Source organism: Bombina bombina, chromosome 5, assembly GCF_027579735.1.
Source record: "Bombina bombina isolate aBomBom1 chromosome 5, aBomBom1.pri, whole genome shotgun sequence".
In the NCBI taxonomy this organism is placed as follows: Eukaryota; Metazoa; Chordata; class Amphibia; order Anura; family Bombinatoridae; genus Bombina; species Bombina bombina.
The window spans coordinates 1165190215-1165217897 of NC_069503.1; the positions used below are offsets into that span (position 1 = coordinate 1165190215).

Consider the following 27683-nt stretch of genomic DNA (forward strand, 5'->3'; position numbering starts at 1 on the left):
CCCACCACCCACACACCCAACCCTACTCTAAAACCCACCTAATCTCCCCTTAATAAAACCTAACACTAACCCCTTGAAGATCACCCTACTATGAGACGTCTTCACACAACCGGGCCAAAGTCCTCTATGAAGCCGGGCGAAGTGGTCCTCCAGATGGGCAGAAGTCTTCATCGAATCCGGGCAGAAGAGGTCCTCCAGACGGGCAGAATTCTTCATCCAGGCGGCATCTTCTATTTTCATCCATCCGGCGCGGAGCGGGTCCATCTTCAAGCCAGCTGACACGGAGAATCCTCTTCAAATGAAGTCCAACTGAAGAATGAAGGTTCCTTTAAATGACGCTATCCAAGTTGGTGTCCCTTCAATTCCGATTGGCTGATAGAATTCTATCAGCCAATCGGAATTAAGGTAGGAAAAGTCCTATTGGCTGATGCAATCACGCAATAGAATTGAAGTTCAATCCTATTGGCTGATCCAATCAGCCAATAGGATTGAGCTTGCATTCTATTGGCTGTTCCAATCAGACCTCGCTGAATGCGGAGAATTCAGCATTGCACCAGCAGCTCTTGTGAACTGCTGGTGCAACGCCGCCCCCTGTAGATTCGCCTCCTCAGAGCAGGTGGACAGGTTATGGAGCAGCGGTCTTTAGACCGCTGCTTCATAACTGGTGTTTCTGGCGAGCCTGAAGAGATAAGGTTAGGGTTATGGATAACCCTAACCCTGAAGGCTCGCCAGAAACATGGGGCTTCAAGCTCCATACGGCGCTTGATAGATATGCCCCTTAGCCCGCAGTCCCCCCACATCGCTACTACTAAAATAAACTATTAACCCCTAAACCGCCATCCACCCACATCGCGACTACCTAAATGAACCTAACACCCCTTAAATTTAAAATAAAGTTACAATATACTAACTAGCTTAAAATAAATAAAAACTTACTTGTGAAAAAAATAAAACCTAAGCTTAAACTAAAATATAAAACTAACAATACAAAAAAAATACAAATCTAAAATTACATAAAATAAAAAAATCTAACATTACAAAAAATAGCTAAGATTACAAAAATAAAAAAGGACCTTTTGTAGGGCATTGCCCTAAGTTTAACAGCTCTTTTGCCCTGAAAAAATACATAGTACCCCCTAACATTACAACCCCCACACTCAACCCCCAAAATAAAATAAAAATACCTAAAAAGAGTATAATCAGCCAATAGGATGTAAGCAGCTATCATCCTATTTAATTTTTCTTAGCCAATAGGAATGCAAGGGTAACCCAATATAAAAGGGGTACCTTGCATTCAATCTTCAGTGAGCGGCAGACGATCGCAGATGACCGTCGCCGCTGGTGACAGCTCTGCGCCTCAGATGACCGCTTCCCCCCTCCAGAAAATGAAAGAAGATGGACCCGCGATGGATGAAGATGGACCTGTCTGGAAGAAGACCTTTCGTTGCCGGGAAGAAGATGAATCGTCGGACTTCATCAATGGTGAGTACCTATTTCTAATCCCCCTAACTGTCTCGATTTTCACGGGACAGTCCCGATTTTAGGGGTCTGTCCCACTGTCCTGGGAAGCTTGCCAACTGTCCTGCATTTTTTTTTATTCTATTGGACCCATTTTCAGATGCAGCTGACTTTTCTCTCCCAGGGTTAGATACCTGTTAGATTCCCTGTGGAATAGGAATGGTGTGTGTGTTAAGCAGGAGTAAGAAGGCTGTATACCCTCTGACTTCAGGTAATGGTGACCTCTAACCTCTGGTAGTGATGACATCTAACCCCTGGTGATAATACTACCATGCCTTCAGTTTTATACGAACAGTGGCAGCCTCAGACTGCCAGCTAATGTGCTTGCAAACCCCAGGACCCCATACAATGAAATACAGAAACCAAAATATGATGTAGTGTGTGTGTGTATCTGTATGTATAAGTGTTTGTGTGTGTATCTGCATGTGTAAGTGTAAGCTATGTAGTGTGTGTGTGTATCTGCATGTGTAAGTGTAAGCTATGTAGTGTGTGTGTATCTGCATGTATATGTGTATGCTATGTAGTGTGTGTGTATCTGCATGTATAAGTGTATGTTATGTAGTGTATCTGTATGTATAAGTGTATGCTATGTAGTGTGTGTGTATGCATGTATAAGTGTATGCCATGTAATGTGTGTGTATCTGCATGTATAAGTGTATGCTATGTAGTGTGTGTGTGTAAGTGTATGCTATGTAGTGTGTGTATCTGCATGTATAAGTGTATGCTATGTAGTGTGTGTGTGTATCTGTATGTATAGGTGTATGCTATGTAGTGTGTGTATCTGCATGTATAAGTGTATGCTATGTAGTGTGTGTGTGTATCTGTATGTATAAGTGTATGCTATGTAGTGTGTGTGTATCTGTATGTATAAGTGTATGCTTTGTAGTGTCTATCGGCATGTATAAGTGTATGCTGTGTAGTGTGTGTGTATCTGCATGTATAAGTGTAAACTATGTAGTGTGTGTGTGTATCTGCATGTATAAGTGTAAGCTATGCAGTGTGTGTGTGTGTGTGTGTCTGCATGTATAAATGTATGCTATGTAGTGTATGTGTATCTGCATGTATAAGTGTATGCTATGTAGTGTCTGTGTATCTGCATGTATAAGTGTATGCTATGTAGTGTGTGTGTATCTGCATGTATAAGTGTATGCTATGTAGTGTGTGTGTATCTGCATGTATAAGTGTATGTTATGTAGTGTGTGTGTATCTGCATGTATAAGTGTATGCTATGTAGTGTGTGTGTATCTGCATGTATAAGTGTAAGCTATGTAGTGTGTGTGTATCTGTATGTATAAGTGTATTCTGTGTTGTGTGTGAGTATCTGCATCTATAAGTGTAAGCTGTATAGTGTGTGTGTATATTTGTGTATAAGTGTATGCTACGTAGTGTGTGTGTATCTGTATGTATAAGTGCATGCTTTGTAGTGTCTATCGGCATGTATATGTGTATGCTGTGTAGTGTGTGTGTATCTGCATGTATAAGTGTAAACTATGTAGTGTGTGTGTGTATCTGCATGTATAAGTGTAAGCTATGTAGTGTGTGTGTATCTGTATGTATAAGTGTATGCTATGTAGTGTGTGTGCGTATCTGCATGTATAAGTGTAAGCTATGTAGTGTGTGTGTATCTGCATGTATAAGTGTATGCTGTGTAGTGTGTGTGTATCTGCATGTATAAGTGAATGCTATGTAGTGTGTGTGTATCTGCATGTGTAAGTGTATGCTGTGTAGTGTGTGTGTATCTGCATGTATAAGTGTATGCTGTGTAGTGTGTGTGTATCTGCATGTATAAGTGTATGCTGTGTAGTGTGTGTGCGTATCTGCATGTATAAGTGTAAGCTATGTAGTGTGTGTGTATCTGTGTGTATAAGTGTATTCTGTGTAGTGTGTGAGTATCTGCATCTATAAGTGTAAGCTATGTAGTGTGTGTGTATCTGTGTGTATAAGTGTATGTTGTGTAGTGTGTGTGTATCTGCATGTATAAGTGTAAGCAATGTAGTGTGTGTGTATCTGCATGTATAAGTGTATGCTATGTAGCGTGTGTGTGTATCTGCATGTATATGTGTATGCTATGTAGTGTGTGTGTATCTGCATGTATAAGTGTATGCCATGTAATGTGTGTGTATCTGCATGTATAAGTGTATGCTATGTAGTGTGTGTATCTGCATGTATAAGTGTATGCTATGTAGTGTGTGTGTGTATCTGTATGTATAAGTGTATGCTTTGTAGTGTCTATCGGCATGTATAAGTGTATGCTGTGTAGTGTGTGTGTATCTGCATGTATAAGTGTAAACTATGTAGTGTGTGTGTGTATCTGCATGTATAAGTGTATGCTATGCAGTGTGTGTGTATCTGAATGTATAAGTGTATTCTGTGTAGTGTGTGAGTATCTGCATCTATAAGTGTATGCTATGTAGTGTGTGTGTGTGTCTGCATCTGTAAGTGTATGCTATGTAGTGTGTGTGTATCTGTGTGTATAAGTGTATGCTATGTAGTGTGTGTGTATCTGCATGTATAAGTGTATGCTATGTAGTGTGTCTGTATCTGCATGTATAAGTGTATGCTATGTAGTGTGTGTGTATCTGCATGTGTAAGTGTATGCTGTGTAGTGTGTGTGTATCTGCATGTGTAAGTGTATGATATGTAGTGTGTGTGTATTTGCATGTATAAGTGTATGCTATGTAGTGTGTGTGTATCTGCATGTATAAGTGTATGCTATGTAGTGTGTGTGTATCTGCATGTGTAAGTGTATGCTATGTAGTGTGTGTCTGTATCTGCATGTATAAGTGTATGCTATGTAGTGTGTGTGTAGTGTATCTGCATGTATAAGTGTATGCTGTGTAGTGTGTGTGTATCTGCATCTGTAAGTGTATTCTATGTAGTGTGTGTGTATCTGTATGTATAAGTGTATTCTGTGTTGTGTGTGAGTATCTGCATCTATAAGTGTAAGCTGTATAGTGTGTGTGTATATGTGTGTATAAGTGTATGCTATGTAGTGTGTGTGTATCTGTATGTATAAGTGCATGCTTTGTAGTGTCTATCGGCATGTATAAGTGTATGCTGTGTAGTGTGTGTGTATCTGCATGTATAAGTGTAAACTATGTAGTATGTGTGTGTATCTGCATGTATAAGTGTAAGCTATGTAGTGTGTGTGTATCTGCATGTATAAGTGTATGCTATGTAGTGTGTATATCTGCATGCGTAAGTGTATGCTATGTAGTGTGTGTGTGTATCTGCATGTATAAGTGTATGCTATGTAGTGTGTGTGTATCTGTGTGTATAAGTGTATGCTATGTAGTGTGTGTGTATCTGCATGTATAAGTGTATGCTATGTAGTGTGTGTGCGTATCTGCATGTATAAGTGTAAGCTATGTAGTGTGTGTGTATCTGTGTGAATAAGTGTATTCTGTGTAGCGTGTGAGTATCTGCATCTATAAGTGTAAGCTATGTAGTCTGTGTGTATCTGTATGTATAAGTGTATGCTATGTAGTGTGTGTGTATCTGCATGTATAAGTGTATGCTATGTAGTGTGTGTGTGTATCTGCATGTATAAGTGTATGCTATGTAGTGTGTGTGTCTGCATGTGTAAGTGTATGCTATGTAGTGTGTGTGTATCTGCATGTATAAGTGTATGCTATGTAGTGTGTGTGTATCTGCATGTATAAGTGTATGCTATGTAGTGTGTGTGTGTCTGCATGTATAAGTGTATGCTATGTAGTGTGTGTGTATCTGCATGTATAAGTGTATGCTATGTAGTGTGTGTGTATCTGCATGTGTAAGTGTATGCTATGTAGTGTGTGTGTGTCTGCATGTGTAAGTGTATGCTGTGTAGTGTGTGTGTATCTGCATGTATAAGTGTAAACTATGTAGTATGTGTGTGTATCTGCATGTATAAGTGTAAGCTATGTAGTGTGTGTGTATCTGCATGTATAAGTGTATGCTATGTAGTGTGTATATCTGCATGCGTAAGTGTATGCTATGTAGTGTGTGTGTGTATCTGCATGTATAAGTGTATGCTATGTAGTGTGTGTGTATCTGTGTGTATAAGTGTATGCTATGTAGTGTGTGTGTATCTGCATGTATAAGTGTATGCTATGTAGTGTGTGTGCGTATCTGCATGTATAAGTGTAAGCTATGTAGTGTGTGTGTATCTGTGTGAATAAGTGTATTCTGTGTAGCGTGTGAGTATCTGCATCTATAAGTGTAAGCTATGTAGTCTGTGTGTATCTGTATGTATAAGTGTATGCTATGTAGTGTGTGTGTATCTGCATGTATAAGTGTAAGCAATGTAGTGTGTGTGTATCTGCATGTATAAGTGTATGCTATGTAGTGTGTGTGTATCTGCATGTATAAGTGTATGCTATGTAATGTGTGTGTATCTGCATGTATAAGTGTATGCTATGTAGTGTGTGTATCTTCATGTATAAGTGTATGCTATGTAGTGTGTGTGTGTGTGTCTGCATGTATAAGTGTATGCTATGTAATGTGTGTGTGTATCTGCATGTATAAGTGTATGCTATGTAGTGTGTGTGTGTATCTGCATGTATAAGTGTATGCTATGTAGTGTGTGTATCTTCATGTATAAGTGTATGCTATGTAGTGTGTGTGTGTATCTGTATGTATAAGTGTATGCTTTGTAGTGTCTATCGGCATGTATAAGTGTATGCTGTGTAGTGTGTGTGTATCTGCATGTATAAGTGTATGCTGTGTAGTGTGTGTGTATCTGCATGTATAAGTGTAAACTATGTAGTGTGTGTGTGTGTGTATCTGCATGTATAAGTGTAAGCTATGCAGTGTGTGTGTATCTGCATGTATAAGTGTATGCTATGTAGTGTGTGTGTATCTGCATGTATAACATGTATAAGTGTATGCTATGTAGTGTGTGTGTATCTGCATGTATAAGTGTATGCTGTGTAGTGTGTGTGTATCTGCATGTATAAGTGTAAACTATGTAGTGTGTGTGTGTGTGTATCTGCATGTATAAGTGTAAGCTATGCAGTGTGTGTGTATCTGCATGTATAAGTGTATGTTATGTAGTGTGTGTGTGTGTATCTGCATGTATAAGTGTAAGCTATGCAGTGTGTGTGTATCTGCATGTATAAGTGTATGCTATGTAGTGTGTGTGTATGCATGTGTAAGTGTATTCTGTGTAGTGTGTGAGTATCTGCATCTATAAGTGTATGCTATGTAGTGTGTGTGTATCTGTGTGTATAAGTGAATGCTGTGTAGTGTGTGTGTATCTGCATCTGTAAGTGTATTCTATGTAGTGTGTGTGTATCTGCATGTATAAGTGTATGCTATGTAGTGTGTGTGTATCTGCATGAATAAGTGTATGCTATGTAGTGTGTGTGTATCTGCATGTGTAAGTGTATGCTATGTAGTGTGTGTGTGTCTGCATGTGTAAGTGTAAGCTATGTAGTAGTGTGTATCTGTGTGTATAAGTGTATGCTATGTAGTGTGTCTGTATCTGCATGTATAAGTGTGTGCTATGTAGTGTGTGTGTGTGTGTGAATGCATGTGCAAGTGTATGCTATGTAGTGTGTGTGTGTCTGCATCTATAAGTGTATGCTATGTAGTGTGTGTATATCTGCATGTATAAGTGTATGCTATGTAGTGTGTGTGTATGCATGTGTAAGTGTATGCTGTGTAGTGTGTGTGTATCTGCATGTATAAGTGTATGCTATGTAGTGTATGTGCATGTATAAGTGTATGCTATGTAGTGTGTGTGTGTATGCATGTGCAAGTGTATGATATGTAGTGTGTGTGTGTATGCATGTGCAAGTGTATGATATGTAGTTTGTGTGTGTAGCTGCATGTATAAGTGTAAGCTATGTAGTGTGTGTGTATCTGCATGTATAAGTGTATGCTATGTAGTGTGTGTGTATCTGCATGTATAAGTGTATGCTATGTAGTGTGTGTGTATCTGCATGTGTAAGTGTATGCTATGTAGTGTGTGTCTGTATCTGCATGTATAAGTGTATGATATGTAGTGTGTGTGTATCTGCATGTGTAAGTGTATGCTATGTAGTGTGTGTGTATCTGCAAGTGTAAGTGTATGCTATGTAGTGTGTGTGTATCTGCCTGTATAAGTGTATGCTATGTAGTGTGTGTGTATCTGCATGTATAAGTGTATGCTATGTAGTGTGTGTGTGTATCTGCATGTATAAGTGTATGCTATGTAGTGTGTGTGTATCTGCATGTGTAAGTGTATGCTATGTAGTGTGTGTGTGTATCTGCATGTATAAGTGTATGATATGTAGTGTGTGTGTATGCATGTGTAAGTGTATGCTATGTAGTGTGTGTGTGTGTATCTGCATGTGTAAGTGTATGCTATGTAGTGTGTGTGTGTGTGTCTGCATGTGTAAGTGTATGCTATGTAGTGTGTGTGTATCTGCATGTATAAGTGTATGCTATGTAGTGTGTGTGTATGCATGTGCAAGTGTATGCTATGTAGTGTGTGTGTATGCATGTGCAAGTGTATGCTATGTAGTGTGTGTGTATGCATGTGTAAGTGTATGCTATGTAGTGTGTGTGTATCTGCCTGTATAAGTGTATGCTATGTAGTGTGTGTGTATGCATGTGCAAGTGTATGATATGTAGTGTGTGTATCTGCATGTGCAAGTGTATGCTATGTAGTGTGTGTGTATCTGCCTGTATAAGTGTATGCTATGTTGTGTGTGTGTATCTGCATGTGTAAGTGTATGCTATGTAGTGTGTGTGTGTGTGTGTGTGTATCTGCATGTGTTAGTGTATGCTATGTAGTGTGTGTGCGTATCTGCATGTATAAGTGTAAGCTATGTAGTGTGTGTGTATCTGCATGTATAAGTGTATGCTATGTAGTGTGTGTGTATCTGCATGTATAAGTGTATGCTATGTAGTGTGTGTGTATCTGCCTGTATAAGTGTATGCTATGTAGTGTGTGTGTATCTGCATGTGTAAGTGTATGCTATGTAGTGTGTGTGTGTATCTGCATGTATAAGTGTATGCTGTGTAGTGTGTGTGTATCTGCATGTGTAAGTGTATGCTATGTAGTGTGTGTGTATCTGCCTGTATAAGTGTATGCTATGTAGTGTGTGTGTATCTGCATGAGTAAGTGTATGCTATGTAGTGTGTGTGTATCTGCATGTATAAGTGTATGCTATGTAGTGTGTGTGTATCTGCCTGTATAAGTGTATGCTATGTAGTGTGTGTGTATCTGCATGTATAAGTGTATGCTATGTAGTGTGTGTGTATCTGCATGTATAAGTGTATGCTATGTAGTGTGCGTGTGTATCTGCATGTATAAGTGTATGCTATGTAGTGTGTGTGTATCTGCATGTATAAGTGTATACTATGTAGTGTGTGTGTATCTGCATGTATAAGTGTATGCTATGTAGTGTGTGTGTATCTGCATGAGTAAGTGTATGCTATGTAGTGTGTGTGTATATGCAAGTATAAGTGTAAGCTATGTAGTGTGTGTGTGTATCTGCATGTGTAAGTGTATGCTATGTAGTGTGTGTGTATCTGCATGTGTAAGTGTATGCTATGTAGTGTGTGTGTATCTGCATGTGTAAGTGTATGCTATGTAGTGTGTGTTTCTGTGTATTTGAGTGTGTGTATATGTATGTATAAGTGTATGCTGTGTAGTTTGTGTGTATCTGCATGTGTAAGTGTATGCTATGTAGTGTATGTGTATCTGCATGTATAAGTGTATGCTATGTAGTGTGTGTGTGTATGTATCTGCATGTATAAGTGTATGATATGTAGTGTGTGTGTATGCATGTGCAAGTGTATGCTATGTAGTGTGTGTGTATCTGCATGTATAAGTGTATGCTATGTAGTGTGTGTATCTGCCTGTATAAGTGTATGATATGTAGTGTGTGTGTATCTGCATGTATAAGTGTATGCTATGTAGTGTGTGTGTGTATGCATGTATAAGTGTATGCTATGTAGTGTGTGTGTGTATGCATGTGCAAGTGTATGCTATGTAGTGTGTGTGTATGCATGTGTAAGTGTATGCTATGTAGTGTGTGTGTATCTGCATGTATAAGTGTATGCTATGTAGTGTGTGTGTATCTGCATGTATAAGTGTATGCTATGTAGTGTGTGTGTATGCATGTGTAAGTGTATGCTATGTAGTGTGTGTGTATCTGCATGAGTAAGTGTATGCTATGTAGTGTGTGTGTATCTGCATGTGTAAGTGTATGCTATGTAGTGTGTGTCTGTATCTGCATGTATAAGTGTATGCTATGTAGTGTGTGTGTGTATCTGCATGTATAAGTGTATGCTATGTAGTGTGTGTGTATCTGCATGTGTAAGTGTATGCTATGTAGTGTGTGTCTGTATCTGCATGTATAAGTGTATGATATGTAGTGTGTGTGTATCTGCATGTGTAAGTGTATGCTATGTAGTGTGTGTGTATCTGCATGTGTAAGTGTATGCTATGTAGTGTGTGTGTGTATCTGCATGTATAAGTGTATGCTATGTAATGTGTGTGTGTATCTGTGTGTATAAGTGTATGCTATGTAGTGTGTGTGTATCTGCATGTGTAAGTGTATGCTATGTAGTGTGTGTGTGTATCTGCATGTATAAGTGTATGATATGTAGTGTGTGTGTATGCATGTGTAAGTGTATGCTATGTAGTGTGTGTGTGTGTGTATCTGCATGTGTAAGTGTATGCTATGTAGTGTGTGTATGTGTGTGTGTGTGTGTATCTGCATGTGTAAGTGTATGCTATGTAGTGTGTGTGTATCTGCATGTATAAGTGTATGATATGTAGTGTGTGTGTATGCATGTGCAAGTGTATGCTATGTAGTGTGTGTGTATGCATGTGCAAGTGTATGCTATGTAGTGTGTGTGTATGCATGTGTAAGTGTATGCTATGTAGTGTGTGTGTATCTGCCTGTATAAGTGTATGCTATGTAGTGTGTGTGTATGCATGTGCAAGTGCATGATATGTAGTGTGTGTATCTGCATGTGCAAGTGTATGCTATGTAGTGTGTGTGTATCTGCCTGTATAAGTGTATGCTATGTTGTGTGTGTGTATCTGCATGTGTAAGTGTATGCTATGTAGTGTGTGTGTGTGTGTGTGTGTGTGTGTGTGTATCTGCATGTGTTAGTGTATGCTATGTAGTGTGTGTGCGTATCTGCATGTATAAGTGTAAGCTATGTAGTGTGTGTGTATCTGCATGTATAAGTGTATGCTATGTAGTGTGTGTGTATCTGCATGTATAAGTGTATGCTATGTAGTGTGTGTGTATCTGCCTGTATAAGTGTATGCTATGTAGTGTGTGTGTATCTGCATGTGTAAGTGTATGCTATGTAGTGTGTGTGTATCTGCATGTATAAGTGTATGCTATGTAGTGTGTGTGTATCTGTATGTATAAGTGTATGATGTGTAGTGTGTGTGTATCTGCATGTGTAAGTGTATACTATGTAGTGTGTGTGTGTATCTGCATGTATAAGTGTATGCTGTGTAGTGTGTGTGTATCTGCATGTGTAAGTGTATGCTATGTAGTGTGTGTGTATCTGCCTGTATAAGTGTATGCTATGTAGTGTGTGTGTATCTGCATGAGTAAGTGTATGCTATGTAGTGTGTGTGTATCTGCATGTATAAGTGTATGCTATGTAGTGTGTGTGTATCTGCCTGTATAAGTGTATGCTATGTAGTGTGTGTGTATCTGCATGTATAAGTGTATGCTATGTAGTGTGTGTGTATCTGCATGTATAAGTGTATGCTATGTAGTGTGCGTGTGTATCTGCATGTATAAGTGTATGCTATGTAGTGTGTGTGTATCTGCATGTATAAGTGTATACTATGTAGTGTGTGTGTATCTGCATGTATAAGTGTATGCTATGTAGTGTGTGTGTATCTGCATGTATAAGTGTATGCTATGTAGTGTGTGTGTATCTGCATGAGTAAGTGTATGCTATGTAGTGTGTGTGTATATGCAAGTATAAGTGTAAGCTATGTAGTGTGTGTGTGTATCTGCATGTGTAAGTGTATGCTATGTAGTGTGTGTGTATCTGCATGTGTAAGTGTATGCTATGTAGTGTGTGTGTATCTGCATGTGTAAGTGTATGCTATGTAGTGTGTGTTTCTGTGTATTTGAGTGTGTGTATATGTATGTATAAGTGTATGCTGTGTAGTTTGTGTGTATCTGCATGTGTAAGTGTATGCTATGTAGTGTGTGTGTATCTGCATGTATAAGTGTATGCTATGTAGTGTGTGTGTGTATGTATCTGCATGTATAAGTGTATGATATGTAGTGTGTGTGTATGCATGTGCAAGTGTATGCTATGTAGTGTGTGTGTATCTGCATGTATAAGTGTATGCTATGTAGTGTGTGTGTGTATGCATGTATAAGTGTATGCTATGTAGTGTGTGTGTGTATGCATGTATAAGTGTATGCTATGTAGTGTGTGTGTGTATGCATGTGCAAGTGTATGCTATGTAGTGTGTGTGTATGCATGTGTAAGTGTATGCTATGTAGTGTGTGTGTATCTGCATGTATAAGTGTATGCTATGTAGTGTGTGTGTATCTGCATGTATAAGTGTATGCCATGTAGTGTGTGTGTATCTGCATGAGTAAGTGTATGCTATGTAGTGTGTGTGTATCTGCATGTATAAGTGTAAGCTATGTAGTGTGTGTGTATCTGCCTGTATAAGTGTATGCTATGTAGTGTGTGTGTATCTGCATGTATAAGTGTATGCTATGTAGTGTGTGTGTATCTGCATGTATAAGTGTATGCTATGTAGTGTGTGTGTATCTGCATGTGTAAGTGTATGCTATGTAGTGTGTGTGTATCTGCATGTGTAAGTGTATGCTATGTAGTGTGTGTGTATCTGCATGTATAAGTGTATGCTATGTAGTGTGTGTGTATCTGCATGTGTAAGTGTATGCTATGTAGTGTGTGTGTATCTGCATGTGTAAGTGTATGCTATGTAGTGTGTGTGTATCTGCATGTGTAAGTGTATGCTATGTAGTGTGTGTTTCTGTGTATTTGAGTGTGTGTATATGTATGTATAAGTGTATGCTGTGTAGTTTGTGTGTATCTGCATGTGTAAGTGTATGCTATGTAGTGTATGTGTATCTGCATGTATAAGTGTATGCTATGTAGTGTGTGTGTGTATGTATCTGCATGTATAAGTGTATGATATGTAGTGTGTGTGTATGCATGTGCAAGTGTATGCTATGTAGTGTGTGTGTATCTGCATGTATAAGTGTATGCTATGTAGTGTGTGTGTATGCATGTATAAGTGTATGCTATGTAGTGTGTGTGTGTATGCATGTATAAGTGTATGCTATGTAGTGTGTGTGTGTATGCATGTGCAAGTGTATGCTATGTAGTGTGTGTGTATGCATGTGTAAGTGTATGCTATGTAGTGTGTGTGTATCTGCATGTATAAGTGTATGCTATGTAGTGTGTGTGTATCTGCATGTATAAGTGTATGCTATGTAGTGTGTGTGTATGCATGTGTAAGTGTATGCTATGTAGTGTGTGTGTATCTGCATGAGTAAGTGTATGCTATGTAGTGTGTGTGTATCTGCATGTGTAAGTGTATGCTATGTAGTGTGTGTCTGTATCTGCATGTATAAGTGTATGCTATGTAGTGTGTGTGTGTATCTGCATGTATAAGTGTATGCTATGTAGTGTGTGTGTATCTGCATGTGTAAGTGTATGCTATGTAGTGTGTGTCTGTATCTGCATGTATAAGTGTATGATATGTAGTGTGTGTGTATCTGCATGTGTAAGTGTATGCTATGTAGTGTGTGTGTATCTGCATGTGTAAGTGTATGCTATGTAGTGTGTGTGTGTATCTGCATGTATAAGTGTATGCTATGTAATGTGTGTGTGTATCTGTGTGTATAAGTGTATGCTATGTAGTGTGTGTGTATCTGCATGTGTAAGTGTATGCTATGTAGTGTGTGTGTGTATCTGCATGTATAAGTGTATGATATGTAGTGTGTGTGTATGCATGTGTAAGTGTATGCTATGTAGTGTGTGTGTGTGTGTGTATCTGCATGTGTAAGTGTATGCTATGTAGTGTGTGTATGTGTGTGTGTGTGTGTATCTGCATGTGTAAGTGTATGCTATGTAGTGTGTGTGTATCTGCATGTATAAGTGTATGATATGTAGTGTGTGTGTATGCATGTGCAAGTGTATGCTATGTAGTGTGTGTGTATGCATGTGCAAGTGTATGCTATGTAGTGTGTGTGTATGCATGTGTAAGTGTATGCTATGTAGTGTGTGTGTATCTGCCTGTATAAGTGTATGCTATGTAGTGTGTGTGTATGCATGTGCAAGTGCATGATATGTAGTGTGTGTATCTGCATGTGCAAGTGTATGCTATGTAGTGTGTGTGTATCTGCCTGTATAAGTGTATGCTATGTTGTGTGTGTGTATCTGCATGTGTAAGTGTATGCTATGTAGTGTGTGTGTGTGTGTGTGTGTGTGTGTATCTGCATGTGTTAGTGTATGCTATGTAGTGTGTGTGCGTATCTGCATGTATAAGTGTAAGCTATGTAGTGTGTGTGTATCTGCATGTATAAGTGTATGCTATGTAGTGTGTGTGTATCTGCATGTATAAGTGTATGCTATGTAGTGTGTGTGTATCTGCCTGTATAAGTGTATGCTATGTAGTGTGTGTGTATCTGCATGTGTAAGTGTATGCTATGTAGTGTGTGTGTATCTGCATGTATAAGTGTATGCTATGTAGTGTGTGTGTATCTGTATGTATAAGTGTATGCTGTGTAGTGTGTGTGTATCTGCATGTGTAAGTGTATACTATGTAGTGTGTGTGTGTATCTGCATGTATAAGTGTATGCTGTGTAGTGTGTGTGTATCTGCATGTGTAAGTGTATGCTATGTAGTGTGTGTGTATCTGCCTGTATAAGTGTATGCTATGTAGTGTGTGTGTATCTGCATGAGTAAGTGTATACTATGTAGTGTCTGTGTATCTGCATGTATAAGTGTATACTATGTAGTGTGTGTGTATCTGCATGTATAAGTGTATGCTATGTAGTGTGTGTGTATCTGCCTGTATAAGTGTATGCTATGTAGTGTGTGTGTATCTGCATGTATAAGTGTATGCTATGTAGTGTGTGTGTATCTGCATGTATAAGTGTATGCTATGTAGTGTGCGTGTGTATCTGCATGTATAAGTGTATGCTATGTAGTGTGTGTGTATCTGCATGTATAAGTGTATACTATGTAGTGTGTGTGTATCTGCATGTATAAGTGTATGCTATGTAGTGTGTGTGTATCTGCATGTATAAGTGTATGCTATGTAGTGTGTGTGTATCTGCATGAGTAAGTGTATGCTATGTAGTGTGTGTGTATATGCAAGTATAAGTGTAAGCTATGTAGTGTGTGTGTGTATCTGCATGTGTAAGTGTATGCTATGTAGTGTGTGTGTATCTGCATGTGTAAGTGTATGCTATGTAGTGTGTGTGTATCTGCATGTGTAAGTGTATGCTATGTAGTGTGTGTGTATCTGCCTGTATAAGTGTATGCTATGTAGTGTGTGTGTATCTGCATGAGTAAGTGTATGCTATGTAGTGTGTGTGTATCTGCATGTATAAGTGTATGCTATGTAGTGTGTGTGTATCTGCCTGTATAAGTGTATGCTATGTAGTGTGTGTGTATCTGCATGTATAAGTGTATGCTATGTAGTGTGTGTGTATCTGCATGTATAAGTGTATGCTATGTAGTGTGTGTGTGTATGTATCTGCATGTATAAGTGTATGATATGTAGTGTGTGTGTATGCATGTGCAAGTGTATGCTATGTAGTGTGTGTGTATCTGCATGTATAAGTGTATGCTATGTAGTGTGTGTGTGTATGCATGTATAAGTGTATGCTATGTAGTGTGTGTGTGTATGCATGTATAAGTGTATGCTATGTAGTGTGTGTGTGTATGCATGTGCAAGTGTATGCTATGTAGTGTGTGTGTATGCATGTGTAAGTGTATGCTATGTAGTGTGTGTGTATCTGCATGTATAAGTGTATGCTATGTAGTGTGTGTGTATCTGCATGTATAAGTGTATGCCATGTAGTGTGTGTGTATCTGTGTGTATAAGTGTATGCCATGTAATGTGTGTGTATCTGCATGTATAAGTGTATGCTATGTAGTGTGTGTGTATCTGCATGTATAAGTGTATGCTATGTAGTGTGTGTGTATGCATGTGTAAGTGTATGCTATGTAGTGTGTGTGTATCTGCATGAGTAAGTGTATGCTATGTAGTGTGTGTGTATGCATGTGTAAGTGTAAGTGTATGCTATGTAGTGTGTGTGTATGCATGTGTAAGTGTAAGTGTATGCTATGTAGTGTGTGTGTATGCATGTGTAAGTGTATGCTATGTAGTGTGTGTGTGTCTGCATGTATAAGTGTATGCTATGTAGTGTGTGTGTATCTGCATGTGTAAGTGTATGCTATGTAGTGTCTGTGTATCTGCAAGTATAAGTGTATGTTACGTAGTGTGTGTATCTGCATGTGTAAGTGTATGCTATGTAGTGTGTGTGTATGCATGTGTAAGTGTATGCTATGTAGTGTGTGTGTATCTGCATGTGTAAGTGTATGCTATGTAGTGTCTGTGTATCTGCAAGTATAAGTGTATGCTACGTAGTGTGTGTATCTGCATGTGTAAGTGTATGCTATGTAGTGTGTGTGTATGCATGTGTAAGTGTATGCTATGTAGTGTGTGTGTATCTGCATGTGTAAGTGTATGCTATGTAGTGTGTGTGTATGCATGTGTAAGTGTAAGTGTATGCTATGTAGTGTGTGTGTATCAGCATGTATAAGTGTATGCTATGTAGTGTGTGTGTATGCATGTGTAAGTGTATGCTATGTAGTGTGTGTGTATCTGCATGTATAAGTGTATGCTATGTAGTGTGTGTGTATCTGCATGTATAAGTGTATGCTATGTAGTGTGTGTGTATGCATGTGTAAGTGTATGCTATGTAGTGTGTGTGTATCTGCATGTATAAGTGTATGCTATGTAGTGTGTGTGTGTCTGCATGTATAAGTGTATGCTATGTAGTGTCTGTGTATCTGCATGTATAAGTGTATGCTGCATGTATAAGTGTATGATATGTAGTGTGTGTGTATCTGCATGTGTAAGTGTATGCTATGTAGTGTGTGTGTATCTGCATGTATAAGTGTATGCTATGTAGTGTGTGTGTATCTGCATGTATAAGTGTATGCTATGTAGTGTGTGTGTATGCATGTGTAAGTGTATGCTATGTAGTGTGTGTGTATCTGCATGTATAAGTGTATGCTATGTAGTGTGTGTGTGTCTGCATGTATAAGTGTATGCTATGTAGTGTCTGTGTATCTGCATGTATAAGTGTATGCTGCATGTATAAGTGTATGATATGTAGTGTGTGTGTATCTGCATGTGTAAGTGTATGCTATGTAGTGTGTGTGTATCTGCATGTATAAGTGTATACTATGTAGTGTGTGTGTAAGTGTATGCTATGTAGTGTGTGTGTATCTGCATGTATAAGTGTATGCTATGTAGTGTGTGTGTGTGTATCTGCATGTATAAGTGTATGCTATGTAGTGTGTGTGTGTCTGCATGTATAAGTGTATGCTATGTAGTGTGTGTGTATCTGCATGTGTAAGTGTATGCTATGTAGTGTGTGTGTATCTGCATGTATAAGTGTATACTATGTAGTGTGTGTGTATCTGCATGTGTAAGTGTATGCTATGTAGTGTGTGTGTGTATCTGCATGTATAAGTGTATGCTATGTAGTGTGTGTGTGTCTGCATGTATAAGTGTATGCTATGTAGTGTGTGTGTATCTGCATGTGTAAGTGTATGCTATGTAGTGTGTGTGTATCTGCATGTATAAGTGTATGCTATGTAGTGTGTGTGTATCTGCATGTGTAAGTGTATGCTATGTAGTGTGTGTGTATCTGAATGTGTAAGTGTATGCTATGTAGTGTGTGTATCTGAATGTGTAAGTGTATGCTATGTAGTGTGTGTGTATCTGCATGTATAAGTGTATGCTATGTAGTGTGTGTGTATCTGCATGTATAAGTGTATGCTATGTAGTGTGTGTGTATCTGCATGTATAAGTGTATGCTATGTAGTGTGTGTGTGTGTATCTGCATGTGTAAGTGTATGCTATGTAGTGTGTGTGTATCTGTGTGTATAAGTGTATGCTATATAGTGTGTGTGTATCTGCATGTGTAAGTGTATGCTATGTAGTGTGTGTGTATCTGCATGTATAAGTGTAAGCTATGTAGTGTGTGTGTATCTGCATGTGTAAGTGTATGCTATGTAGTGTGTGTGTATCTGTGTGTATAAGTGTATGCTATATAGTGTGTGTGTATCTGCATGTGTAAGTGTATGCTATGTAGCGTGCTACTGTGCATTTTTGCTGACTTTAAAGGCCAGAATCTAGAATATTAATGGTGAATGCAGAGAGCAGTTTTAAAGAATTTATTATTAAATGTCCAATTAAGATAAAAAGATTTAGCGCTGTCTCTGCAAAAGCTAATTAAATACAGAGCTCACATATCTATACCAGTGGTTTGAGCTTGTGTTTGATTTGCTGCCTAACAGCACCGCAGCCATTACGAGTCTTGTCGGTATAGTTGTACTGCAAGCCTTTTAGCCTGTAACGCAACGTCAGTACCGCACTCGTAAAAATTACGTTTTTTAATGGGATCCCCATAGCGCTGGTATAATGAATTTTTCTGGGAGGCTAAAAAGCGAGCGTTACACTCTAAAACGACAAGATCCGTAACGCCATCTAAAGTCAGTAGTTATGAGTTTTACGCTCCAAAGCTGTGACATAAAACTCATAACTAAACTGCTACAAAGTACACTAAACACTCATAAACTAACTATTAAAACCTAAACCGAGGCCCTCCCGCTTCACAAACACTATATTAAACCTATTAACCCCTAATCTGCCGCTCCCGATATCGCCGCCACTAATATAATTTATTAACCCCTATTTTACCGCTCCTCGACATCGTCACCACTATACTAAAGTTATTATCCCCTAAACCACTGCCCTCCTGCATCGCAAACACTATCGGCTAGATTTGGAGTTTGGCGGCCAAGGGGGTGCGTTAGCTACGCGGGCTTTTTTCTGGCCGCACCATAAAAATAACTCTGGTATTGAGAGTTCAAAAAAATGCTGCGTTAGGCTCCAAAAAAGGAGCGTAGAGCATTTTTACCGCAAATGCAACTCTCGATACCAGAGTTGCTTACGGACGCGGCCAGCCTCAAAAACGTGCTCGTGCACGATTCCCCCATAGGAAACAATGGGGCTGTTTGAGCTGAAAAAAAACCTAACACCTGCAAAAAAGCAGCGTTCAGCTCCTAACGCAGCCCCATTGTTTCCTATGGGGAAACACTTCCTACGTCTGCACCTAACACCCTAACATGTACCCCGAGTCTAAACACCCCTAACCTTACACTTATTAACCCCTAATCTGCCGCCCCCGCTATCGCTGACCCCTGCATATTATTATTAACCCCTAATCTGCCGCTCCGTAAACCGCCGCAACTTACATTATCCCTATGTACCCCTAATCTGCTGCCCCTAACACCGCCGACCCCTATATTATATTTATTAACCCCTAATCTGCCCCCTTCAACGTCGCCGACACCTGCCTACACTGATTAACCCCTAATCTGCGGACCGCACCGCTACTATAATAAATGTATTAACCCCTAATCCGCCTCACTAACCCTATCATAAATAGTATTAACCCCTAATCTGCCCTCCCTAACATCGCCGACACCTAACTTCAATTATTAACCCCTAATCTGACGACCGGAGCTCACCGCTACTATAATAAATGGATTAACCCCTAAAGCTAAGTCTAACCCTAACACTAACACCCCCCTAAGTTAAATATAATTTAAATCTAACGAAATTAATTAACTCTTATTAAATAAATTAATCCTATTTAAAGCTAAATACTTACCTGTAAAATAAATCCTAATATAGCTACAATATAAATTATAATTACATTGTAGCTATTTTAGGATTAATATTTATTTTACAGGCAACTTTGTAATTATTTTTACCAGGTACAATAGCTATTAAATAGTTAAGAACTATTTAATAGTTACCTAGTTAAAATAATAACAAAATTACCTGTAAAATAAATCCTAACCTAAGTTACAATTAAACCTAACACTACACTATCATTAAATTAATTAAATAAAATACCTACAATTACCTACAATAAAACCTAACACTACACTATCAATAAATAAATTAAATACAATACCTACAAATAACTACAATGAAATAAACTAACTAAAGTACAAAAAATAAAAAAGAACTAAGTTACAAAAAATAAAAAAATATTTACAAACATAAGAAAAATATTACAACAATTTTAAACTAATTACACCTACTCTAAGCCCCCTAATAAAATAACAAAGACCCCCAAAATAAAAAAATGCCCTACCCTATTCTAAATTAATAAAGTTAAAAGCTCTTTTACCTTACCAGCCCTGAACAGGGCCCTTTGCGGGGCATGCCCCAAGAAATTCAGCTCTTTTGCCTGTAAAAAAAAACATACAATACCCCCCCCCAACATTACAACCCACCACCCACATACCCCTAATCTAACCCAAACCCCCCTTAAATAAACCTAACACTAAGCCCCTGAAGATCTTCCTACCTTGTCTTCACCTCACCAGGTATCACCGATCCGTCCTGGCTCCAAAATCTTCATCCAACCCAAGCGGGGGTTGGCGATCCATCATCCGGTGCTGAAGAGGTCCAAGATGGCGTCCCTCGAATTCCGATTGGCTGATAGGATTCTATCAGCCAATCGGAATTAAGGTAGGAATATTCTGATTGGCTGATGGAATCAGCCAATCAGAATCAAGTTCAATCCGATTGGCTGATCCAATCAGCCAATCAGATTGAGCTCGCATTCTATTGGCTATTCCTACCTTAATTCCGATTGGCTGATAGAATCCTATCAGCCAATCGGAATTCGAGGGACGCCATCTTGGATGACGTCCCTTAAAGGAACCGTCATTCGTCGGGAGACGCCGGAAGAAGAGGATGGATCCGCGTCGGCTGCTTCAGGATGGACCCGCTCCGCACCGGATGGAAGAAGATAAAAGATGCCGCTTGGATGAAGATGTTTGCCGGTCTGGATGTCCTCTTCTTGCCGGATAGGAGGAAGACTTTGGAGCCTCTTCTGGACCTCTTCAGCACCGGATGCCAGGACGGATCGGTGATACCTGGTGAGGTGAAGACAAGGTAGGAAGATCTTCAGGGGCTTAGTGTTAGGTTTATTTAAGGGGTGTTTGGGTTAGATTAGGGGTATGTGGGTGGTGGGTTGTAATGTTGGGGGGGGGGGGTATTGTATGGTTTTTTTTACAGGCAAAAGAGCTGAATTTCTTGGGGCATGCCCCGCAAAGGGCCCTGTTCAGGGCTGGTAAGGTAAAAGAGCTTTTAACTTTATTAATTTAGAATAGGATAGGGCATTTTTTTATTTTGAGGGTTGTAACGGTACCAACCGGATACCAAGGGTTAACACCAGGGAACAATGTCCTGCATAGGGAATCAGCAGTTCACAACCCAGCCAGTTTTCAGGTTTTAAACAGAATAACACTTTATTTGAAGGCAGCATACAGATTTATACAGGTTTTTGACCCCCCCCCCCCCCCCCCCAGATGGGGGTGGAAAGAATGTTGTACATTAGATAAAAGGGAGAAGCGCCCTTGACATGATACAATAGGATTATATTACTTAAACACTTCAACCACAGGACACTCTTGACTCTCCTTATCACTTAGGCGTTTCTCTCTGGGGGTGATCAAACAATAGAATGCTAAGCATTAATTAGATTGTAGCTGGAGCCAGCCACTTGTGGTTAGAAAATAAAGTTAACACTTTCAGTCCTGACCGAAGGGTCTGTCACAGACAACCTTTCTTACGTTATAGTCCAGAAGTGGCTAGGTTTGCCACAATGCTCCCCCAGAACCAAGCCGGCATACACAGTCTGATCCCAACGGATCGGCTTGGGGATGTCCGGGGCAACAACTTTCGGCTCAAGTAAGCTACGGGGTGTTCTCCGCCATCTGCTCCAACTTGGCTCAGTACTGCCCCCACCCCAAACATGGAAGCGTCTCTTCCCGGAGGGACTGGGCTTGGGTAGTCACAGGGTTAACATTAGCGGGATCCATGGGAGCATAGGCAGAAACAAGGGGGGCCAAGTCATTTCCAAGGAGAACATCAGCAGGTAAGTCCTTCTTGACCCCCACATTCACAAGTCTAGCGCCCACTCCCCAATCCAAATGTACCCTGGCAACAGGTAGGCGGAACACAGTGCCCCCTGCTACCCTCACAGCCACAGTGTCTCCAGTGTGCTGTTTCTCAGGCACCAAGTTCTCTTGAAGCAAGGTCATGGTAGCACCAGTATCCCGTAGACAACTGACCTCCTTCCCATTCACTTTAACCCGTTGCCGGTTATTCCGGTGGGCAGCTTGCACGGGGTCTGCTTCATGTAGGCTGCCCCAGCATTCTGGCGCCTCTACGTAGCGGGCCACAGGCTGAGGTTTATGAGGGATTCCGCCAGCGGGTCTTCTCCAGGACTGTGCTTGATTCGCTGCATTTAGGGGACACTCTGGTCTTTTGTGCCCTAGTTGCTTACATCCAAAGCACCGAATAGGTTGTGAGTAGCCCCGCGAATTGAACCGGGCTCTCTGAGGGTAGTTCGTGGCCGGAGGCCGTGTGGTATAGCGGTGCGCTGGGGGTTGGTAACTGGCAGCTGCTGGGGTGACTGGGGGTCTGTACTCCACTCTAGCAGTGGGCAATCGGTATACTGCTCCCCCTGCCCCTCGTACTGCCACGGATCCGCCAGTGGGTGCTGTATCCAGCATCAAATGGGGAGCTATCAGGGTTAAAGTAGCTCCCGAATCCCGAAGTCCCTGGACCGACATCACCTCATGCAGAATTCCCAGGGGTTCCTCGGCTTGGGTGCTCAACACCTCATGAGCGGCTGGCTCCGTTTGGTAATGGTGAGCAGCCGCCCTTGGGGCCAGGTTCTGTCTGACCTGGTTCCAAGCTTGTCTGCTCCGATTTTGGGTGCACTCACGTGCCATATGTCCCCACTGCTTGCAGGTGTGGCATTGTATATTAGCCCGTCTGTTGTTAGGCTGTAGTCCATGGTGCCTCCTGGCATCAAAATGCTGGTCTGCTAATCTGGCTGCTTCGGTTAAGGTGAGGGGTTTTCGATCTCTCACCCATTCTTGGGCTTCTGGGGACAAGCCGTTAAAGAATTGCTCCAACAGCATCAGTTGTCGCAATTCTTCCATGGTGGTAGCTTGGCTGGCCTGTATCCACCCCTGAGATGCTTGATCCAGCTTGTGGGCCCACTCTGCATGGGAATCTCTTTCTGGCTTGCGCAGGCCTCTAAACTTGCGCCGGTATGCCTCTGAGGTAATGGCATATCTTTCCAAGATCGCTCTCTTCACTTTAGCGTAATCCTTGCTGTCCTCCCTGGGTACAGCGCGATACGCTTCCGCTGCCCTACCGGCTAGCTTGCCTGCTAGCACCGGCACCCATACGGACTGCTCCAAATCATGTAACTCGCACAGTCTCTCAAAATCCTGTAAATACCCATCAATCTCATCCTTCTCCTCACAAAACATTTTAAATGCATGGTATGGGATTTTGGGTCTTACTGGGTTGCTGAGTGCGTCCAAAATGGATTCTGCTCGGGAGGATGCATTCCGCGGACTGTGTGCCATCACGTACTCCTGCACATCTGCCATTACCACGGATAGCATATCCCGTGGTACAGGTTGGGGTAAAAATTCCAGCCTGGTCCTCATTTCCCTCTGGTATAGGGTCTCCTCCATGGCTGCTGGAGGCGTAGCGCTGCGAGCTCTGTCTCCCTCCATCAGCTCAGCAATTAATATAGCCTTGGGTTTGCTGCTGCCTATCTTTCCCCTGGCTTCTAGCAGTTCCTTTTACGTTTGTCTCTTTAGCTTAGAATAATCCATCTCCATTCACTTCGGTCCCTGGTACTCCTTCCATCTTAGTCAGTATTGTAGTAATCCCCCTCTTCCTGAGGTTACTGGCTTGTGTAGTTGCTCTTCTGGGCGATAAGGTTCATTCCGTCGCTTGCCACCAATTGTAACGGTACCAACCGGATACCAAGGGTTAACACCAGGGAACAATGTCCTGCATAGGGAATCAGCAGTTCACAACCCAGCCAGTTTTCAGGTTTTAAACAGAATAACACTTTATTTGAAGGCAGCATACAGATTTATACAGGTTTTTGACCCCCCCCCCCCAGATGGGGGTGGAAAGAATGTTGTACATTAGATAAAAGGGAGAAGCGCCCTTGACATGATACAATAGGATTATATTACTTAAACACTTCAACCACAGGACACTCTTGACTCTCCTTATCACTTAGGCGTTTCTCTCTGGGGGTGATCAAACAATAGAATGCTAAGCATTAATTAGATTGTAGCTGGAGCCAGCCACTTGTGGTTAGAAAATAAAGTTAACACTTTCAGTCCTGACCGAAGGGTCTGTCACAGACAACCTTTCTTACGTTATAGTCCAGAAGTGGCTAGGTTTGCCACAGGGGTCTTTGTTATTTTATTAGGGGGCTTAGAGTAGGTGTAATTAGTTTAAAATTGTTGTAATATTTTTCTGATGTTTGTAAATATTTTTTTATTTTTTGTAACTTAGTTCTTTTTTATTTTTTGTACTTTAGTTAGTTTATTTCATTGTAGTTATTTGTAGGAATTGTATTTAATTTATTTATTGATAGTGTAGTGTTAGGTTTTATTGTAGGTAATTGTAGGTATTTTATTTAATTAATTTATTGATAGTGTAGTGTTAGGTTTAATTAGAACTTAGGTTAGGATTTATTTTACAGGTAATTTTGTTATTATTTTAACTAGGTAACTATTAAATAGTTCTTAACTATTTAATAGCTATTGTACCTGGTTAAAATAAATACAAAGTTGCCTGTAAAATAAATATTAATCCTAAAATAGCTACAATGTAATTATAATTTATATTGTAGCTATATTAGGATTTATTTTACAGGTAAGTATTTAGCTTTAAATAGGATTAATTAATTTAATAAGAGTTAATTAATTTCTTTAGATTTAAATTATATTTAATTTAGGGGGGTGTTAGTGTTAGGGTTAGACTTAGCTTTAGGGGTTAATCCATTTATTATAGTAGCGGTGAGCTCCGGTCGGCAGATTAGGGGTTAATAATTGAATTTAGGTGTCGGCGATGTTAGGGAGGGCAGATTAGGGGTTAATACTATTTATGATAGGGTTAGTGAGGCGGATTAGGGGTTAATAAATTTATTATAGTAGCGGTGCGGTCCGCTCGGCAGATTAGGGGTTAATCAGTGTAGGCAGGTGGAGGCGACGTTGAGGGGGGCAGGTTAGGGGTTAATAAATATAATACAGGGGTCGGCGGTGTTAGGGGCAGCAGATTAGGGGTACATAGCTATAATGTAGGTGGCGGCGCTTTGAGGTCGGCAGATTAGGGGTTAATTATTGTAAGTAGCTGGCAGCGACGTTGTGGGGGGCAGGTTAGGGGTTAATAAATATAATACAGGGGTCGGCGGGGTTAGGGGCAGCAGATTAGGGGTACATAGGGATAACTTAGCTGGCGGCGCTTTGCGGTCGGCAGATTAGGGGTTAAAAAAAAATTCGAGTGGCGGCGATGTGGGGGGACCTCAGTTTAGGGGTAAATAGGTAGTTTATGGGTGTTAGTTTACTTTAGGGTACAGTAGTTAAGAGCTTTATGAACCGGCGTTAGCCCAGAAAGCTCTTAACTACTGACTTTTTTCTGCGGCTGGAGTTTTGTCGTTAGAGCTCTAACGCTCACTTCAGAAACGACTCTAAATACCGGAGTTAGAAAGATCCCATTGAAAAGATAGGATACGCAATTGACGTAAGGGGATCTGCGGTATGGAAAAGTCGCGGCCGAAAAGTGAGAGTTAGACCCTATTTTCAGTGACTCCAAATACCGGCGGTAGCCTAAAACCAGCGTTAGGAGCCTCTAACGCTGGTTTTCACGGCTACCGCCAAACTCTAAATCTAGGCCTATTTAAATATTATTAACCCCTAATCTACCGTCCGCCCACATCACCCCCACTATACTAAAGTTATTAAGCCCTACACTGCCGCCATTATAATAAACCTATTAACCCCTAAACTGAAAGCCCCCCACAATGAAATATAATACATTAAAGTATTAACCCCTAAACTGAAAGCCCCCCCCACATCTCAATAAACTAATTTAAACTAGTAACCCCTAAACCTAACGCCTCCTAACGTTAAATTAAATTTAAACTTACCTGTCAAATTAAAAAAAACGCCTAGATTACGAGTCTTGCGTTAGCCTTAAAAAGCAGTGTTGAGAGGTCCTAACGCTGCTTTTTAACGCCCGCTGATATTACGAGTCTGGCAGGTACAGGTGTACCGCTCACTTTTTTTTCGCGGCTCGAAAATACCGCAAATCCACGCCAATTGCGTATCCTATTTTTTCAATGGGATTTTCCTAACGGCGGTATTACGAGTCTTCCTAAAAGTGAGCGGTACACCCTCTCCTGTCAAGACTCCTACCGCATTTAAAAGTCAGTAGTTAAGAGTTTTATGGGCTAACGCCGTAGTATAAAACTCTTAACTAAAGTGCTAAAAAGTACACTAACACCCATAAACTACCTATTAACCCCTAAACCGAGGCCCCCCACATTGCAAACACTATAATAAAATTTTTAACCCCTAATCTGCCGAACCGGACATCGCCGCCACTTCAATACATGTATTAACCCCTAAACCACCGCACTCCCGCCTTGCAAACACTAGTTAAATATTATTAACCCCTAATCTGCCGTCCATAACATCGCCGACATCTACCTACATTTATTAACCCCTAATCTGCTGCTCACAACGTCGCCGCCACTATATTAAATGTATTAACCCCTAAATCTAAGTCTAACCCTAACCCTAACACCCCCCCCCTAACTTAAATATTATTTAAATAAATATAAATAAAATAACTACAATTAAATAATTTATTCCTATTTAAAACTAAATACTTACCTATAAAATAAACCCTAAGCTAGCTACAATATAGCTAATAGTTATATTGTAGCTATCTCAGGGTTTATTTTTATTTTACAGGCAACTTTGTATTTATTTTAACTAGGTGCAATAGTTATTAAATAGTTATTAACTATTTAATAGCTACCTAGTTAAAATAAATACAAAAGTACCTGTAAAATAAATCCTAACCTAAGTTACAATTACACCTAACACTACACTAAAATTAAATTAAATCCCTAAACTAAATACAATTAAATAAAATAAACTAAAGTACAAAACCCCCCACTAAATTACAGAAAATAAAAAAATAATTACACATTTTTAAACTAATTACACCTAATCTAATCCCCCTAATAAAATAAAAAAGCCCCCCAAAATAATAAAAATCCCTACCCTATACTAAATTACAAATAGAAATGCAAACAGACAGCTCGGGCTGTGCAATTCAATGCAAGGATCAAAAGCAAAAAATAATGTTAAATGAGCAGCACATTATATTCGTGTGTGCTAGCTGAAACAATGTATCGCTTTGTCCAATTATGAAACAATTGTAGTAAACCTGTGTTGATTGTTGCAATTGATTACCAAGACCGTTAACCCCTTACATTCGCAAGACTCATCGTTATAAATAAAACATAAGCTAGACAGTTCTAGCAATAACAAACTCACTTGATTCTGAGAATGAAATCCAATGTCAGATGAAATCCAATGTCAGATGAGATCCAGGAAAACGGAACTGTTATATTCACTGTTTAGTAGCGCAATTTGTAGCAACAGTCACAGATACTGCCTGTGTTCATAGCAGCATCACGGCTTGTTACACAGGTGTTGAGAAGGGCTCCCCTGCTAAGCCCTCGTTTGTAATGATAAGTAAACAGAAATTAGTTCAACACCTCTGATTGTAACAAAAATAGAACCCAATAATCGAAAAAACAGAAAGGCTGATGAAATAAGTGTTAAAACTTCACCTTTAATTGAAATTCCGTGAGTAAAAAACAAAGGCACAGCACACAGACCTGACTACCGCTGACGCGTTTCCTGCCCTATTGGGCACTTCATCAGAGCTACCTAACAGGTGTGTAAGGACTCCTTAAAAACAG

At 40.0% G+C, this 27683-nt stretch overlaps 1 protein-coding gene across 1 annotated transcript in view; it reads left to right on the forward strand.

The window, feature by feature from the left end:
- The first annotated feature begins 1406 nt into the window (after positions 1–1406).
- The window catches only part of LOC128661772 (fucolectin-1-like), a 65829-nt gene continuing 39552 nt past the window's right edge, over positions 1407–27683 (forward strand). Inside the window, exon 1 of the mRNA XM_053715992.1 lies at positions 1407–1482. Coding sequence (XP_053571967.1) covers positions 1407–1482 — 76 coding nt within the window. The remainder of the gene's footprint in view (positions 1483–27683) is intronic.